The 19640-nt window shown below is 44.8% G+C and overlaps 1 protein-coding gene across 1 annotated transcript; it reads left to right on the top strand.

Annotated features, from left to right (window-relative positions):
• The first annotated feature begins 3123 nt into the window (after positions 1-3123).
• Positions 3124-12697, top strand: LOC114432191 (calcium-activated potassium channel subunit beta-4-like). The gene is made up of 4 exons (XM_028400051.1): positions 3124-3297; positions 6062-6232; positions 10788-10915; positions 12373-12697. The coding sequence occupies exons 1-4, from the start codon at positions 3133-3135 to the stop codon at positions 12695-12697; spliced, it is 789 nt and encodes a 262-aa protein (XP_028255852.1). The 5' UTR covers positions 3124-3132.
• The last annotated feature ends 6943 nt before the right edge of the window (positions 12698-19640 follow it).

Below are 19640 nucleotides of genomic sequence, written 5' to 3'. Positions count from 1 at the left end.
TAAAAAAAAAAGAAAAATAAATATTCTGGTAATGAAATTGAATGCTGCATCCTGTGCTTTGTTGGTGCAGCTGCTCGAGGTTTTAACAGAAGTTTAGCATATTTACACTGAACACACACAGAGGCAGGTATAACTGATGAAGGCTCATTCTTCACACTTCACTTTTTATTTCTGCTTGTTTTGAGCCTCTTTGTTATTTAAACTGAAGCTGTTACATCTAGAGGCCTCCTGACTGCTGATCTGAGGGAATGACTCCAAGGTTTGGAGAAGATGTCGTTTCTGACAACTTCTGTTCTCTCTTCATGATCAGAACTAAATCATGATGTTACTGAACTGTGTGTGGGTGTGTGCGTGAGTGTGTCAGCAGCTTGATCTGCACTGTGTTTCTGTTCATCCACAGGGGGGCACTCTGAGGCAAAGAAAGACCAACAGGCAGGACCAGAAAATGAAGATGTCTGTAAGTCAGTCTGTTCTCTGTCAGTTTATAATCAGTGACTGAATTTATTGTCATTGTTATCATTTATCAACCATTGTTTGGGTCACATTCACAGATATGAAATCTGTAGTGAAGAATGAAGACAACATGTCTGCCCACCTTCAGGAGGAAGACGACTTTAATACCTGGAGGTAAACACACACACGCTCTGATACTGAGAGCAGTACAGACTTAATGGAGTGATGTGAGCAGATTAAATTGTCTTTTAATTTCAGGCGCTGCTGTGAGATATAAATATCCAGCTGAAAGTCTGAGCACAGACACACACACAGCTCTATGATGCTCTTCATGATGAATCCTGTTTGTCTGAACACGAGCAGTGTAGCTAAAACAGAGCGAGTGGGCGGGTGTGGGAAATTAAAAGTTTACTGCTTAATGAGCTCATGTCGTTAAATCAGGAACAGAGTCAAAGAAAAGAACTTTTAAAGAGTTGAACATAATTAACAACGTGACTTCATGTTCACACGGTCAACAGTCAACAAATGAAAAAAGAATTAGAACCAGGAGAGAGATGTACAGCTCCACATTGACATAGTTTATCATATTTGTGTGTCTCTCTGGTTGTTGTGTGTCTTTCAGACTGAAGCCTGGTTTCAGTGTGAGCCTGGTTTTAGTCTGAAGCCCGTTTCAGTCTGGGCAACTCTTCCAGGGGGCCGAGTGTTGATGGAGGATTTCCGACCTACTGCTGCAGTCGGTCTGTCAGACGGTGTTTGTTTGTCCTGCCGTCTGTCACAGGAACATGGCCGCCTTCTTGCTGTGGCGGTGTGGGTGCTGCTGCTCTGCAGACATGTGGCTGCTGCTCCTCCTCGCTCATGTCCGTTATTATTTGTAATCTTTTGATCTGCAGAGATGAATATAATCCTGCCACATGCCTCGCTGATTACCAATGCAAACGCTGCGGCTTAAATGTGGAGGCTTTCGGCGCTTCACGTTTATGCAACAGGCCACAAGGCCACACACACACAGTAACACACTGATGAAGGATACCGTTGATTCTGCAGCTGCTGCTCTCTGAGCATTTTAATATTTAGTGATTTATATTTAACAAGAAGAAACTCAACACAAGAAAAAGACACACATCAACTTGAGATGGGACTGTTTTCAGTGTGTGTATGCGTGTGTTGGATTCAGGCTTTGGCGAGGAATTTTTGTTTTTACACTCTGTGGAAGAGAAATCAATAAACCCCTGTCGGCTCATTGATCACCGGGTCGTTGGAGGCCAGTTCAGATGGCTGGTTGCATCTTTAACAGCAATCAACCTCTACAAGTTCACACACAGACGCACACATGTGGACAATGTCAGTGCAGGGAACACAGAGGTCAGCTGACATCTGGCTGCAGTTCCTGAAGTGGCCACTCGAGGGGGGCTGCCTCAGGTTGTCCAAAAAGATGGACGAACTATCTGTGATGTCACCCGTCACTTTCCACCTGTTCAATCCAAATATGGGCAAAGAGGCGGAGCTAACGGTTGCACATGCAGGAAGTACATCACAGGTGTTTTAATGCAAACTGTGTGCTACATGCTACGTTCTGTCCAGACAGCCAGAGTGATGTCACAGGGGGGCGGCCATCTTTATTTACAGAATGTTACTGAAGCTGTTAAACCTGCAGAAAGTGATTAATCACTAACCTATTTGATAAACTGATAAATTTGAATCGTTCTTTGTGACATGAGTAATGGACGGCCTCTACAGCAGAGCTGCAGTCCAGCCTGTGTCCCTCTGAGTGACAAGTCCCTATCCGCTAAGAGGCTTATCTCGTGTAACCGCCGAGAACAACAAGCAGGGAAACACAACACAAATCTGGACTGAATCATCAGCCGCCTGGGCGAGCGAGCATCACTCAACCTGTAGAGAGAGTGAGAGCTGAAACCATAGAAACATGACCGCAGGCACCACACGGCCAAAAGTATGTGGACAGCAGGAGAGTTCCTCCAACACACACAGAGAGAGTCTTTATTCACCATCCAAGACGAAGATGATGGAGAGTGAGATGGAGAAGGTGGAGCAGTAATAATCTGTTCAAACTGATCTGAGGATCAATATGATCAATACCAGGGAACAGCTACAGTCCACATACCTCTGACGGCCAACCTAAAGTAGTGATTGTGGTTTTGAGTGAAGCTTTCTAAACACAAGACGAAGGGTGGAGGAAGACGGAGGATGAAATGTGAAGGGTGGAGGACGGTGGTGTCAGTGTAGGAGTGAACAATGGTAGAAGCAGTAACGGGTGGAGGAGGGTGGAGGAGTGAATTCAGGGAGGATGGACAAAAAAAGAGTAGAACTGGGTTGGAGGAAGTTGGAGGAGTGACAGATGGAGTAAATGGATGAAAGGGTGGGGGGAAAGAAGGAGAAAGATGGAGGACTGGATGTAGGGAGGGTGGAGGAGGATGGGATGGAGGGAATGACAGAGTAAAGGGAGGGGGGTGGAGGAGTAGATGAGGGCGCTGTGTGGCTCCACATGGCTCTGAAATCAGTCGCTGTTTAAACTCCACAGTTTCTCAGCGGAGGGAGAACCGCGCCGCCTCCTCTTCCTCCTGCTCTTCCTCCCTCTTCCTCCTCCTCCTCCATCCTCTTCATCCATCCACCCTCCTCGGTGCTCCTCTCCATGCCGGCGGAGGTCTCCGCGGGGCTGCCATGGCGAAGATCCGGGTGTCGTACGAGTACTCCGAGGCGGAGGATAAGAGCATCCGGCTGGGCTTGTTCCTGATCGCTTGCGGGATCCTCAGCCTCTTCATTCTGGGCTTCTGCTGGCTCAGCCCGACTCTGCAGAGCCTCCAGAGCAAGCCGGCCAACTGCACGGTGAGCCCGGTCGCCAGCTCCGAGCTGCCGCCGCCGGCTGTCGGTGTGCGAGCTCCGGGCTGCGGGTCGTAGTTTATAGACTCCGGATGTTCAGTGTTGTGTAGTTTGAGTGGTGCCTGCGGAGCGCTCGTAGTTTCAACAGTTTGAACACAAACATGAAGTCTCCTTATTATTTAATATTGATGCTTGTTTGGAGCAGCTGTTATTTTACTGTGTTTACAGATCAATATTTAACTGATGGCAGGTCTGTGAGTGGAATCTACTTCACAGTAACTATGAATATATTCACTTCTGATATTTTTACTGCTTTATGAGTGGAAGCAGTGTTTGTGCCCAGCAGCAGTTTAATCAGCATTAATCTCATTATTATTATTCATATTTGTTTACATGCTCTGAGACGTCCTGTTATTGGTTTATCAGCTGATAGAATTAAATAGTCCTGAAGGTTTATTATAATTATAATCTGTTATAAACTTCATATTTTAGGTGTTTTTATTTTTTATGGAGAGTAAAAATCATGTGTTATCGTTTCAGGCTTAATCAATATTTAAAAATTAATCGAGTTATGATTGCCTCGTTGTTGGGGTTGTTTTCCATTAATTGATTGATAGCTGGACAGACGTTGGGTCAATATATGATCAGTTATCTGATAAATGATTAAACTTGTGATGAGCCCCTCAGTTTGGACGTTTGATAAATCTGCTCTGATTGATCTGGTTTGACAGGGTCTCTCACGCTGAGCTGTCAATCATCTGTCAGACAAAGCAGGTTAAACTGACAGCTGACCTCACGCTGGTTTTTACTTTTCTCTCTGGTAACAGAGCCAGGCGGTGACAGCGCCACCTGCAGGTCAGTGTGAGCCATGAACAGACAAATAGGTCAACTGTCCACAGGGACAGAAGGCCATGTTTTGGCCAGAGCAGCTAACCCGGCCGGCCTTCAAAGACCTGTTGGCTGATGGTGGAGGAGTGGGCGGAGCATCATGTTAACCACATGGTTAGCTTTAGCTAAAGCTCAGGGTGGGTTTCATTACATCACATTTTACCCACAAGCTCCTTCATCACTTTCATTTCATGGTAACTATGGAGACAAATCGCACCTCAAAACAACTCATTATTTAATATATGACCACAGGATGGCGCTACGTGAACAGTGGTAACCTCACACTTTGAAACCTTGAAAACAGGACAGCTGCTAATGTTAGCTGCACAGCTAGTAATGTCAGCATGAAAGCTAATATTAACTTAAAATGTTAAAGTGAATGCTAACCGTTGATTATGTATTCTGGACTCATACACAGCTTGGTACTGACAAGTTTAATGCTAATGCTAAAGATGTAAAGATGAATGCTAATGTTAGCGGGACTGCTAATATTGTCCACTCACACATCACCTCCGTGACACTTCAGCTGCAGTACAAACCCTCTGAGGACCAGAGAAGCCCCCAGAGGTTTATAGGCGGGCTTTGTGCCTCTGAACGTTTTTTTTTTGTTTTTGTTTTTTACACATTTTGCATGTTTTATACTGCCTGTATCTATGGCAGCTGTTTCCACCGAGCCAATCAGCTTTCTTCAGTTCAGGAGCCAAAAATCAGTGACAGACAAACGGCAGGAAGCCGAAAGTGGAATGACTAAAATAACAACTCATAATCCTCATATTTCTGCAACCTTAGATTCCTTACAGTTAGAAATGAATCATCATGTAAGGTTCAGGTGTGGTTTTTATGATACTATACTCAGAATGACACGGCTGTGTAACACTGCTGCCCCTCTCTAAGAGCTCCTCTGTGCTGTAATAAGAACTCGACCTTTAGTCACAGACACTTGTTGTTAATCAGCCTTTTTGTCTCTTTGAATCTTTGTGTTGTCGATATGAAGTGGATCAGTCCACCTCCTTCCTCTGAGAGTTATTTAGTGTTGATGCAGCGTTTTGAAGCCTCTGGGAGTTTCTGTCATATACATTTTAGGCAGTGGATGATGAATTCATGGCCACCTGATTTATGTGGCTGTTAGCTTATTGCATCATGTTGAAATAACATTTGTGCATTATGGAGAGTGGAAGCCTTTTGTTTTTTTTTTTGTTTTTTTTTAAGTCGCACAATCCAAAGTCACGCAGAGAGCGACTCACTAATCCACAGCTGAGCAGCACATAAATCAGCGTCCTGCAGCTGGGCGGCCTCTGTGTGAGGGAGCCACAACAATCTGACGCTCATGAGGTCACCACAGACTGACGTTTTCTCTTTATTTATGATTCATGTCATCATGAGACGCAGACGTCTTCATAAAGTGTACACATGTTTCCAGAGAAAAGCTAATTGTCCTGATTAAGGTGTGTAAACTGTGTTGTTCTTATATTACATATATTAAGGGGGGGTGAAATATTGATGGCAACATATTCATGATGGAAAACTCCATAATTGTTGGACACAAATACAATTTGTTCCATTTGGCTTAATGAGCACGTCAGCTTGAATTTATATGCAGCTAGTCGCTAAGAGACTGAGGCTAAAGCTAGCTGGTGCTAACAATGTCTCATTGGTCTGCAGTGTAAGAAAATAACAGGTTAACTTTTGACCTTTTTATTCTTTAGCTCTTTATGTTTATATTGTGGCCCGCAGACCTTTAATTCCTCTGTATGTCTGGTACACACATTATTGACATTTGATTTGATTAATGACATATTTTCAAGTTACTAAGCTGAAGAGTTGCTAATGTTAGCATAAAGTCTGCTAACACCATCACCACCACCTCCTCCTCTTCTTCCAGGTGGTGTCGGTGTTGCGTCCGGAGGAGATGTTCGAGTGTGTGTTTACGTGCGGAGCGGACTGTAAGGGGACGTCCCTCTATCCCTGCCTGCAGATCTTTGTCAACAACTCAGAGTCCAACTCTGTGGCGCTGCTGCACTTCGACGAGCAGCAGCTGGTGCTCAACCCAAAGGTACAGGGGGTCAGGTTTAAAGACAAATTGTCAAGATGAAACTTATAAGAAAAAAGAGAAACTCACAGATGTATCCAGTTATAGAAGAAAATGTGAGGTGTGTGTGTGTCAGGAGGGGTCTGTTGGTTTTTGTGTTGCAGCTATGTGAAGTCTTGAGCCCAGCAGAACACAACACACATTAAAACACTTCAAATGAAGGATTTACTAACAAACAGCTGACAGCGCCGCACAACTGTGAGGGACAATGGCAAAAAGTTTATGGACGCCGGGGGGGGGGGGTTGATGTAAAAAGGACAAATGGCCGCCCAACAGCCAGTTTTTGTCCTACGTTTTCTAGCCAGCAGAGGTCCAAACAGAGCAGTGTGGGGGGGGGGGTTACAGTCATACAGCTGTGATATGAGTGTCATTCAGGGCGTCCACATTTGGTCACACAGAGAGGATAGTGAAGGGATCCAAATATTCAAACAGCAGCAGAGAGGTCTCCTCTTCTTTTTTAATGCACGTCTGGGTTGTCGCTACAGCAACAGAGTAAATATAGAGGGGAGAGACAGCGCGTCATCGATGCTGCTGGGTCGCCATGGTGACCGATGATGTGGAGAGGGAGGGAGGGAGAGGGGAGTCACGCTTCATTCTGAATCCTTTAATGTTGAACAGAGACAGGCTGAAAATCGGAGGGGATGGCATCTCAGCAGCCGCCTGACCTTTCATACACCAGTCATGTGGGTTCGAACAGAAAGCCTTTATAAGCTCCGCCCCCTGACTGAAAACACCCTCACGGTCCGATCACACAGCTGAAAACCATCCGTCAGTCTGACCTTTCACCAACGCGCAGTCATTACTGCAGGGTGGAGGACGGACTCTGTGGCGGCAGAACAGCTGACTGATGAAGAGCGGGGCGCCCCCACTTAATTGGTGTTGTGTCTATAGGGGGCGGTTAGTTAATGGAGCCGCCTGCAGACCAGATGACTGACGTGATATTAAGATCAACAGCAGCTCCACCGAAGCACTCCAAGAACCACAGCTGTCCTGACCTGTCTGGACCTGGGCTAGACCTGGATCTGGACTTAGGTTTATACTGAGTCTGGGCCTGGTTTAGACCTGGATCTGGACTTAGATTTATACTGGGTCTGGACCTGCTTTAGACCTGGATCTGGACTAAGATTTATACTGGGTCTGGACCTGCTTTAGACCTGGATCTAGACTTAGATTTATATTAGGTCTGGACCTGCTTTAGAGTTTCAGAGTTCGTATTTGATGTATGAGCTGGGCTCGGTTCAGGCTTGATGTTTGGGACCTGGTTTTAGTGTGGTTCTGGTCCAGGTTTGGGCCTGGTTCAGTTGTGTCCTGGCGGCCATGTTGTTTTAATGTCAACTACAGAGTTAAATGAGAAAACACAGAGGATCCAGTCTGATGTTTGTTTTCACACCTGCTGAATCCAGAGAACACAGAGCTGTCATTTACATAGTGATGCATGAACACACACACACACACACACTCATCACAGTGTAATTAAAGCTGCAGGTCTGAGCTGCTATCTGATCAGAAACACCAGCTTATCAGTTTAAAGAGCAGCTGAGTGAGAGGTGTCTGAAACACACACACACACACACAGTGATAGCTGGTTTATTGAGGTCAGGAGTTCAGTTTATTTTGTAGGAACAAAAATGAACTGTGAGATGAGAATACAGTCTGAAGTAAATGGAGCAGCAGAGTTTCTACACACACAGATGTGTGTGCGTGTGTTTGTTTGTGTGTGTGTGTCCACAGTAACTCTCTTTTAGGGTATTAAAATGCTGTCAGATAATCAGCATGCAGCTTTCCATCCAACATCCAACACACACACACAGAGGGAGAGAGAGTTCATTCCATTTTAAGTTTAATGGAGTCTGCAAAGCCCAGCTAGGCTGGTTACATTAGCCTGTGTGTGTGTGTGTGTCATATATATCCTGAGTGCTGAAATCCAACTCTGAAGTCTTAACAATATACTAAAGCAGCTTTGGCAGAGATCTGTAATATATTAACACACACACACAGACACACTCACACACACACAGACACACACACAGCTGTGCAGAGGTTTATGCTCCATGATGGAGATTTTCTGACACTTTTCAGTGCAGTGATGCAACATGTCACATTTGAATTTTAAAAAATAATCAATAATGTTTAGTAATGGTTTTGATTGCTGATTGATTGATTGTTTGACTAGTTGTAGATTGATTGATTTGACTTGTCTCTGTGTTTACAGATGTCTGAAGGTTAGGATTTAATATTCCAAACAAGCGCAGTTTGACGGATGATGCAGTAATGACTGAGTGACAGGTATTGATGAGCGTTGATCTGTGGCTGTATGATCCTCTGCACATTTACTGCCACCAGTCGTTGAACCGCGTCGTAAGTTCTCAGCTGTAAAACAAAGATGTGATGAATAAAGGGCTAGCGACACAGGATGAAAGAGAGAAAGGAAGAGGGAGAGGATGAAGGCAGGTGGGTGGTTTCACTCAGCCAGTAATTTCCTCATTTATGACTTAATTAAGTTATAGATGTAAATGACAAGAACTGTGGGAACCAGAGGGCACATACACACACACACACACACACACACACACACACACACACACACACACACGGTTTTAATAATATCAATGACCTCTGACCCCGACCCAATCATGTCTGAGGAGAGCTGATGAGTTTCTCGGAGCTATATGACGCCTTTAAAATGTCATTAATGCAGAAAACACAAACAAACGACACACTCATCAGAAGTATGGTGCTGACACACACACACACAGACACACACCTGTGTGTAACTGACCTGAAGTCCTTTCTTTACTGCAGAAAAACAACAACAACCTGCAAAGGTCAACAAAGAGAAACACAACCATTCATTTGAGGCAGCAGGCTGCTTCAGGCAGAGCGACACAACACTTAATGTAATCACCGAGGAATGACGACAGCAATAAAGTGTGTGTGTCATGCAAACGTAACCTAATTAACTCTAAATGAGGCAGAGCTGCTGGAGCTCCTGGATATCAGGGGGGCCGTCAGCATGTCCCTGCCCAGCCAGGAGCTTCTGTCCCCGGGGACACCAGCTGCCTGTCTGCCCCGTATCTGTCTCTGAGGAGAAGGTAGAGTGTGTGTGTGTGTGTGTGGGACAGACAGGTGCACAGACAGACAGGAGGATGTGGCCTCCTGTTAATCTGGTTAGTGGAGTGGGACAGAAAGGCAGCAGCAGGTCAGTGAAGACGAAGCGCTGACACGTCTTGATTGTTTACATTGATCTGAAGGCTGAAGCACTGCTGTGGTGTCTGAGCCTGATACAGGAGCCGTCTGTGGTCTTTTTGTGGTAGTTTTGTGTTTTGTGTATCTCTTGGTCCTTGCTGTGCTGCTTCAGGACAAAGTTTACTTCCTCATTAGTGGCCAATCAAAGAGCTTCTCTCCTTGATCCAAAGAGAGAGGATGGCGCTCCTCCTGTCACCCAGTCACATCGTGATTGATGCTCGTCACTCACACGTGTGTGTGTAGCTCTGACTGCGAAGTGTTACCGTTACAATATCAGCAGTGAGTCCTCGTCCACCATTTTGTGCTGCCATCTTTCTACAGTAGCTCAGAAAGGACAAACCACAGACTGACTGCAGAGGTGATCTCTGGAGTCTTCATAAAACAGTGGGTTTCAGTCTGTGTTGTAAAAATCAGCCTGACCACCAGATGGCACTTAATGCAGTGCACTGGCCCTTTAAGCTCTTTATTTAAAGGTACAGGAAGCAGCTGATGGTTGTGATCAGGGCTGAGGTAACAGCATCCGCACAGAGAATTTAAATGACCCTGCGTTTCTGAGCATCAGCACATCCTGATCAGTGTGTGACGGATCCTCCTGTACACATGTTAGCACACACACACACACACACTAGATTGATCTCATTTAGGCCATTTATTAGAGATGTAAAGACACACACATCAGCACACACACATTTAATTGTTATCTCAGCCTGTTGGCACGGCAACCGCAATCATCTGGCAGGGTGGCCCACTTATGATGTCACAAGGCGAGGCGTGTGATTGGCTGGGTGATGAATGGTGCTGAGGATGAATGGTGCTGAGCCGAGCGGGTTACCATTACCTGAACACACAGAGAGAGGGAGAGAGAGAGGGAAAGAGAGCGAGAGGAGAGAGGGGAGAGGAGAGAGAGAGAGGGAAAAAGAGGGAGAAAGGGAGAGAACTCTGAGTCCACAGCCTTTAAAAGATGATGGAGACCCCCCTCCTCCCTCTCTCTGTACCAATCACACCATCGTCATAGCAACCAGTTGATCCACAGTAACCAGACAGGAACCAATCAACCTCCTGCTACGTAAATCTGTGTGTGTGTGTGTTTGCATGTTGAAACTAAAACTAAACTGAACTGTATGAGAGTGATGGAGACCCCCTCAGAGCCAATCAGCTCTGACGATGCGCCTCCTGCTGCGCGACCACGCTCATCTCAGTTCAGGGTCCTGCACACCTGAGCTTCAGACAGTGAAGTGATCAGTGTTGTGACTGTGTGTTGTGTGTCTCTCAGTGCTCATACGTCCCTCCCTGTGAGCGGGACAACCAGAAGAACAGAGACAGCGTTCTGTGGTGGGAGGACTACTTCACCAAGGAGGTCAGCAGTCAGTCCTTCACCTGCTTCTTCAACCAGCAGAGGAGGTGAGACACACACACACACACACCACTCCACAGTGCGGTCTATCAGGAGGTGTGATACGGGCAGATTGGACACAGAGGGATGTGTGAGGCTGTGAGATTTGATTTGTCGACAGGTCGTCGTTACCTCAGGACATTATCTGGCTATCCTGATGCAGAAACATCAACTATTAAAGCATGAAGTCATCTAGCAGTGCCAGGCAGTGCGGCATGCTAACTGTTAACATTTTAATTAGCTTGACAGCACTAAACAACAAGTGCTCATGACAATGTATTGACCTGATGATGGCGCCAGACCACAGGTCAGAGCACCACCACAGACTATGTGGTCCATCCTCTGAGGAACATGGATTTATTGAAGTCCCTGCAGTGTTTGTAGAATGAAGTGGAACACTGCAGGAGCTTCACAAACACAGAGAGCCAGCAGACATACAGCTCTAAGGCCTGGGAAGGTTCATCCTCTGAGGGGCATGAGTGTGGTCAGAACTGAATGTAGCCCAGAACAATAAGGGCAGATGTCACCCAAAAAACATCAGTACACAAACAGTATAAACAAGATAACCAGTGAATACTGATCAATACATATGAAACAGATCAGCTAAAAGCAGCATCCAGAGAGTTCTGAAGTAAGGATGGAGCAGGTTGTAACATCAGAGCAGCATGTGCAGGTTATAAAAAGCTGTTTCCCTTCATCGCGGCTGCTGTGGACCTCTGAACATCCTTTTTATGCTGCGACCACAAACTGATGAGACAAAGAAAAACATAGGTCTGCTTCAGCGTGTCAGCTTAATCCTCCTGTTACTCAGAGACGGCGCTTACCTGTGACCTTGGTGTTATTTTTATCTCTGCAGCAGCAGACGGATCAGGACGAGGAAACTCTGTTTGGTAAATGAGGGCCCGCTGGGAGCTCGTTGGTGCTTCAGATCAGCTCCTCTTTGGAGCTTTAGAGAAAAAACTGGAGCGCTCATAGAAACATTTAGCCTCTAGATGAACGGGTTTGTTTCAGAGGTGACGAAGACTCGAAACTTTGTGTTGGTGTCACGTGAGAACAGTTATCTCCAAAGCTCTGTGAACTGATGACGACAAAGTTCAAAGAAGCTAAACTTCATCATTTTGTCTTCCTGCTAATTCTTAGCAGCTTAGCCATGTTAATGGACTCAGAATCAGAATCAGAATCAGATTCTGATTCTGAGTCCATTAACATGGCTAAGCTGCTAAGAATTAGCAGGAAGACAAAATGATGAAGTTTAGCTTCTTTGAACTTTGTCGTCAAACTTCTTTGAACTTTGAAGCTAAACTTCATCATTTTGTCTTCCTGCTAATTCTTAGCAGCTTAGCCATGTTAATGGACTCATGTCTGATCAGAGGTAACCAGGCTAACACCCCATTAGCTGTGCAGTGTTTTGTTCTTAGCTAACGTTGATTTCTTATAATTTATTTCATTTATTTCCTGTTTTCAGGCCAGATGACGTGTTGTGGCGTCGCTCCCATGACACCAGCGTCCTCCTGCACTGTGTCCTCTGGCCAATGGTGTCACTCCTTCTGGGCACGCTCATCGTGCTCCTGACGGTGTGCGCTCGCTCACTGGCCGTTCGAGCCGAGGCCCTCCAGAAGAGGAAGTGCTCCTATGAGGTGTGCCAGGATCTGTCTGCGGGGCCGTCCGATCGCCACAGCACCAAGGCCGGGGACCCCCTGACGACGAACTCTGACCCCGAGCTGTCGTCACCCTCGAGGACCCTGCCGCTGTTTGCAGTGCCGGTGCGCCGCCGCGATCGGGAACATTAAGGAAAGATGTTTGATTTCTGAGGACAAAGTCAACTGACACCAGCTGCTGTCAGGACGGGATTGTTTGATCAGAACCAGGTGAAGGTGAAGGTGAAGGTGAAGGTGAGGGAAGCTCCACCTGTTGCCTGCAGCAGAAACTTTGCAGAGGACCCTCAGCACCTTTCCTGACCTTGACTGGATCAATGAGATTCTCAGACGAGACATGGACGGCTGTTTATATGATGCTTGTTGGGTTCTGGTAGAAGCTTCCAGTCTGGATCTGTTTGCAGTAGTTCAAATATTCAGATTAGATTAAGTTTAAGATTACCACTAGAGCTTTAATCCCTTTCAGTCGAGCTTGTTACTTAGATTGATTAGTAGCAATCAGTAACCAATAATCAGCGTTTCAGAGCATTTTCAGGCTAGCTTCATCCATGCTAACTCCTGCTCTTTCTTCCAGCAGCAGATCAGACGGGTTTTTACTTAATTTAATGAGATAAATTAAAATGCTATCAGAGCTGAACCCTGAGCGCCGGGCGGACATGTCGGGGCTGATCTGACCTGTAGCTCGTCTGTTTCTGTAGTTTCCAGTAGCCACAGATGTTTCTGAGCAGAGATCCTGACGTCAGCTTCAGGACCGACTCTGTTCAACTCGAGCCAAATGTCAGTCTTTATGACTAATGAGGTTTTATTATTACACCTTTGAAGATTAATGAGCGTCCACTGTAGCTTAACATGCAACATGCATAACTGCATTAACATGCAGTGTGAAGTCCTACCAGCAGGCGAACATGCCCGTCAGCTGTTTGTTTCAAGTCACAGAAACAGGTTTTTTTATCCAGTAAGGAGGCAGCAAGCAGAGGATATGTTTAAATCGTTAATTGGAGGTAATTTTAAATAATTGAATTCACTTTATTATTTATTTATGTATTGAAAGACACTGTTGACTCACCAGAGGGCCCATCAGTGGCTCCTGTTGCTTCCTCGTTAATGATGCCAGAGCTCTTTGAACCGCCGAGGTGCGTGCTGATGGTGAGAGGCAGCGGCCGCAGGTGCCAACGATGGAGGTCAGATGGAGAGCGCCACAGACAGGAAGTCAGGAGCTGACAGCGTCCTAAGTGTGGCGTAAAAGGCTGGAAATACACAAATTAAAAAAAAAAAACACGAGCAAAGCGAATAAAAATGAGCAAAGAAGGAAGTTAAGGCTCCAATAAGACATCACATGATTTATGTATGTTAGCATTTCTTTACTCTTTATTGTCTCCATGGTCACTTTATGGTCTTTAAGATCTCTAGTCTGGGTTTTATGCACAGATATGTTCATATTTCTCACTAAGCTGCTGTGAGTTACTTCATAAAGTTAAAGCTAGCTAACTTATTTACCCTGTTAACTGCAGGTGATTGATTAAATTACTAACAAACTAACAAACTGTTAGCTAGTGTAGCACAAATGTCATAAAAGTTTCATTTTAACAAAACATTCTCTCACAGACTCTTCAGTGACTGAAACAGAGACCTCTGAAGCCATATGACATTTTAAAATGTTTACAAGCATTTTATCACTTCTGATAGAAGAAGCTTGTTTTGTTTGAATGTGCCGCTGAAACTAAGCTAGCGTTAGCCGTGGTTGTAGCTCAGTTCGCAGGTTGAAGCTGTCGGCTCAGCTGAACACATGGCCGCAGTCCAGAGAGCCGCCTGCAGCAGTAACGGGGACAGAATGTGGACCATGTGGGTAAAGTAGGCTGTGAATGTCTTTAAAGTTCACTGCAGACCACCGAAGACCAGTGTGGATTCCTCAGTCCTGATGTCTTAAAGGGCTGCGCTGGCCCTTTAAGACATCAGGACTGGAGTCTTCATATGTTTCTATAAATCAAACAGTGACTCCACAAAGGATCCTTCCTTTGCTTCAGCTGATAAGTTCTAACATCTGAAGCCTGAGAGCAGCTTCCTGTAGCCGAGGTCTTCGGTGTGCAGGATCAGAACACACAGCGCCTCCTGACTTCTCCTTTCAGGTTTTAAGGTTTTTGAGGTCTGAGCCGTTTTGTTCGGCCCTGGTTGAATCCACCCTGGCAGATCGCCTGCACCTTCTTCCAAACTCCTCCACAGAGTCTTCATTCTGCCTGTTGGTGTAAATACATGAGTGCTGCTGCAGCATGCTGTGTCCAGGGCCCCTCATAACATTTGAGTGTGTTTTTTTAGTCTTTAATGAGGAAAGTGTGACAGCCAGTGTAACATGCTTCTCTTCCTGTGTTTTGAAATGTTTTTAAAGCCGGTTCTTTCTCCTCTCTGGTGTCAGCTGCTCCTTCCAGGGTGTCTTCTGTTTGTTCTTCTCTTTGTTTTTCGTGACCTTTAAATGAATGCAGGGTGTGACAGGAAGCGTTGTGTTTGTGTTCCTGCTGTGATCCTGCTCTGTACAAACCTCCACCTCGTCTTCTTTCCAAAGAAACTACCGGTAGCTTCATCGTAGCAACTCTGCGTGTTTCTGTAAGACGTGCGGAGCTCCATGCCTGATGTTAGCTTCTCCCTCTGAAGCCATATGAAGCCGGGCTGTGACTTGCGTAGCAAACAGACGCTGTACATCGCCTCTTCACTCTCTGTGTTAACCTGAGTGTGTGACAGACAAGGCACATGTTGGTCCTCATCAGCTGTCTCTGTGTCAACACTGTGCCATCTCCTCTGAACCTCAGCACTGTACCATGTGACCCAGGTAGCCGCTTCGCCGTGTTTAACCACACAGATGATGACTGTTGTGCCTGATAGAGATCTTTAAATAAAAACATTTGGTCTTCAGTCTCAGAGTGTCAGGCTGAGTTTGTTCCAGGTGTGAACATGGAGGATGAATGGAGCCTACAGAAGGACACATGCACAGAAACCCTCGTAATATATGAGTCAGAGCACTCACTCTGTCATCAATGAACAGTTAATCACACACTCACCTTGGACCTTCATACCAAACCACTTACCCCGAGGAAACACACACACAACAATGAAACATATTACAGCCGTACTTCCAGCTTCTCGTTTGTTTACACTGTAAGTTTGTTTATATTGATCTATGAACAGATTTTAATGATTAATAGAGTCAAACAGTCCTGTTCTTAAATCTGCCCTTTGAACAGCTGCAGATCAATAATGGATGAGACGTCTGGGTTTCCACGAGCTTCACAAACGTTTGGGGCGTGTCTCTCTGTCGCAGGTGAGGACATGAGACGCGGTAGCTCTGCGGTGTGTGGGATGGTTGGACACGGCAGAATGACTTGACTCCTGTCAGGTGTGTTAGCTTGTTAGGCTAACTTCAACTTGGCCTGTTTCTGAACTAAGTTAGCAAATTAAACTTGAAGCTAATGGATTTAACAGAGTTTAACATTAAAACAGCAGCAGGAGCAGCTTCATGACGCATACAGTCTATCTATACTTCCATATCACCTGTGGCTATAAATTAATGTTTGTTAATAATACAAATTAGGAATTATTCATGTCATAAATTACAAATATGCTGCAGACGCTAAAATGTGTTTAGAACGTTTTTGTTTTGTTTTTTTAATTTGTGAACCCTTTATTGTGATGCTGTAAAAACAGACCAAGCAGGCTCCTAGTCACTGTAATGCCTATTAAGTCTCTGAAGTGCAGTATTCAGATTATTTTGAAGGTGCCTTAAAGGGAGGTTCACTGCTCTTTTTTTTTTCTTCACCTAGTCTAAATCATGACACAAATGCCGGGCGCTCTAATGGTGCATGAGTTCCAGTTGAAGCCATTAAACGTGCTCAGTCTGCACGTTAGTGGCTTTCAAAGTGGAGCTGGCAGCATCTCTGGTGTTCACGGTAAGACTCTGACATCAAACTGGTACGAAGACATCTGGGTTTCCACCAGCTTCACACATGCTAACCGGTGCCTCTCTGCCACAGGTGGAGATGAGACGCAGGAGCTCCGCGGTGTGTGGGACGTTTGGACACGGCAGAAGGACTCGTTCCAAACTCCAGAAAGAAGCTGAAACTCCCACTTAAAGGTCAGTGATGCTGTGATTGTTAGCTACGTTAGCCGCCTTTTATTTTCACCCACTTTTTCTCTCGCTCTCTCATTGTTGATTATTTTAAACATGTAAATAAAGTCGACCAAAAATGTGTCAGTTCATTACGGAAGCGCTGAACTGCCACAGTAGAAAAAAAAAATCTCGTTATAACGTCAAATGCTATCTCATGATAACGACATATTATCTCATTATAACGACATATTATCTCGTTATAATGTCAAACCGTATCTCGTTATAACGTGATATTATGTCGTTATAACGAGAAAGACGCTATCACGGTATCCTTCCTACAGGCATCACAATGGCAGCACCAAGACTACACACGGATGCCCCACTACTAAGATTTTTAAGAAATCGTGGTGTACCAGAAGACTGTCTGTCATGAATGGAACAGGAAAACGTAAGTGTATTTTTAGCTGTGTTTGATTATTCCCTTGGGTTCAATTTAAGTATCATCCAAAGTTAGATAAGGTTAGCACAAGTTAGCTCACCTAGTGAGCTAGCCAGCTAGACTGAGCAAATGTAAAAGTAAAAGGGTATTTTACTGTCAAACTACTGACTAGATGAGTAGGTCACACAACAAATGTAGCCATATATGTAGAGATAGGTGGAGTATGTGCAACTTAGGAAATTAATGAGCTAGTGGGATAAGGTGCTGTCTTGATTACCAGCCAGGTGACATATAATGTCTGTAGTTATTAATACTGTTAGCCGTTCCTGTCCTGATCCAGACCGTGGTCGGGAACACAGGGGAGAGCGGTCTCCAGGGCCGAAGGGTGGTGTCCTCCTCCCTAACCCTGACTCGGTAGCAAAGAATGATGAAGGTGGTAATAACGGGCCGTGGTTGCTGGAAGGATGGTTTTATTTTTGCCAGTGCTGCACATAACAACATACATGTGCTACATGTATAAACTACCCTCCGGTCGCCATCTAACATCAATAGGTGTTGCCCTGTCTGTCACTCTCAACACACTTCTCTCCCTAGCTCCTGCGGGCTCGTAACCCACACACGCGGCGCACCCAAGGGCGAGCGCACACACTCACTCATTCAAATTCACCCCTAGCTGTCTGGCTTACACATACACTAGACACATCTCACAACACCATAAAAAAATAAAAAAAAAAATAACGGCAATGTTAATTAAGCGCTTTCATCACCTATTCCTGAAGCCTTATAGATATTCTTCTTATAGTCATTTTTCTAACATCATGGATTGTAGGATAAATATTAATAACAATAAAAAACATTAAGAAATGTAATTTTAAAACTGAGTTACAAAGTTCACTGACCAGGCCCCAGATTTCTCATATCCGTGTGTGTGTGTGTGTGTGTGTTCACGCATGTGAGAGAGTTGTTTTTAATTGTGCCTGTCTTTTTGTCTTGACAGATTGATGCCACAGTCATTGACTTTATGGATGATGACACTCTTGCTGGCTATATTCCAACATATGGAGATCGGATAGCAGCAAGACTCTGTTTGGACAACAAAGGTACGGGTCAAAAAGAATCAAGAAAACATTCACTGCTTGAAAAACTGAAGAAAAAGATGGGCATTGACAAAAATGATGATGGCAATGAGACTTCTCCTCAGAGCAGAAAGTATGCAAAAAACAACAAATGTGCAGAAAAAAAGACCAGAAAAGTTGAGTTGGGGTGGATTCATGAAGGAAAGCAAGTGAGAAAACGCAGAGGCAGAGGAACCAGGACCCTTGATGTACCAAAACAATCAACAAAAGCAGATATTTTACAATATGCTAAAGAACTTTTCTTCCCAAATGGAAAAAGTAAAATTGGAAGACTTGAGTCATTCAGTCATGACATATTAGATTATCAAGAAGAAGCTGTATTTGATGAAAATGTCACAGTTGGGGGGAACTGTACGCAGTACTAAAAATGGGAGTGTTAAGATATTACCTGTGCACTAAAAGCCTGGCAGATGAAGATGATGAAGAGTTTGATGTGGAAGAATCTGGTGTAGACACAGATGTACAACTGAGAGACACAGATGAAGATAATGAGCAGGTTGCTCAGGTGACTATCCTCCTGCCATCAGATTTGCAAAGAGCCGAAGAAGATGCAATATCAGACATATCTGAGGTGATGTTTGGTTCCTACCTTGGAGAACGCATGGCTATTCATCTTGATGACACTTTAATACATGAACCCAGCCTGCAATTTGAAGGAGAGGACGTGGTCATCACATACACCACACTTCCATCCACAAGCACAGCACTCAGTTCTCTGGACACATCACCCATTACTGATGAAGCAGGGAGTTCAGCAGCTTGGTCTGATAATGTGTATGTCACTTTAAAACTTCACAGGGTTACTCTCTTAGAGGAAATGATTAACACCCTTTGAAATACTCATATGTAGATGAAAAAGGAGCTGATGCAGATGGTGTCTCAAGAGATGCATATGCTGCATTTTGGACTGAGTTCATGGACCACATGGCTGAAGAAGAGGATTTGAGAGTTCCATCATTGTGTCCTAAATGGCAGGAAGAAGAATGGAAATCCATTGGCGAATTTTACTTAAAGGATTTCAGGACCATGGATACTTTCCCTGCCGCCTTGCCCCTGTTTTTACAGTGGCACTTATTTTTGGTGAGAATGAAGTCTCAAATGAGATGCTGTTTGAAAGACTTCTCCTTTACTTAAGTCAATCAGATAGGGACCTAATAACCACTGCCCTAAAGGATGATCTTTCAGATGACGAGAGGAATGAACTGCTTGACCTTTTGGACAACTTGGGTGTTACCACACTTCCAACACAAGAGAATTTGAAACTCATCCTGCTAAAAGTGGCACACAAGCAGTTGATTCAGAAACCAAGATATGCAGCAGAAAAAATTTCTTTGATTGCAGGCCACTTTCTGAAAGAATCATTTGTGAGCCCACAAGATGTTCTACGAATGTATGAGGACAAAAAGC

Source organism: Parambassis ranga, chromosome 2 (genome assembly GCF_900634625.1).
Source record: "Parambassis ranga chromosome 2, fParRan2.1, whole genome shotgun sequence".
Lineage (NCBI taxonomy): Eukaryota > Metazoa > Chordata > Actinopteri > Ambassidae > Parambassis > Parambassis ranga.
The sequence above is the reverse complement of the archived record's forward strand: the minus strand, read 5'-3'. Positions and strand labels throughout refer to the sequence as shown.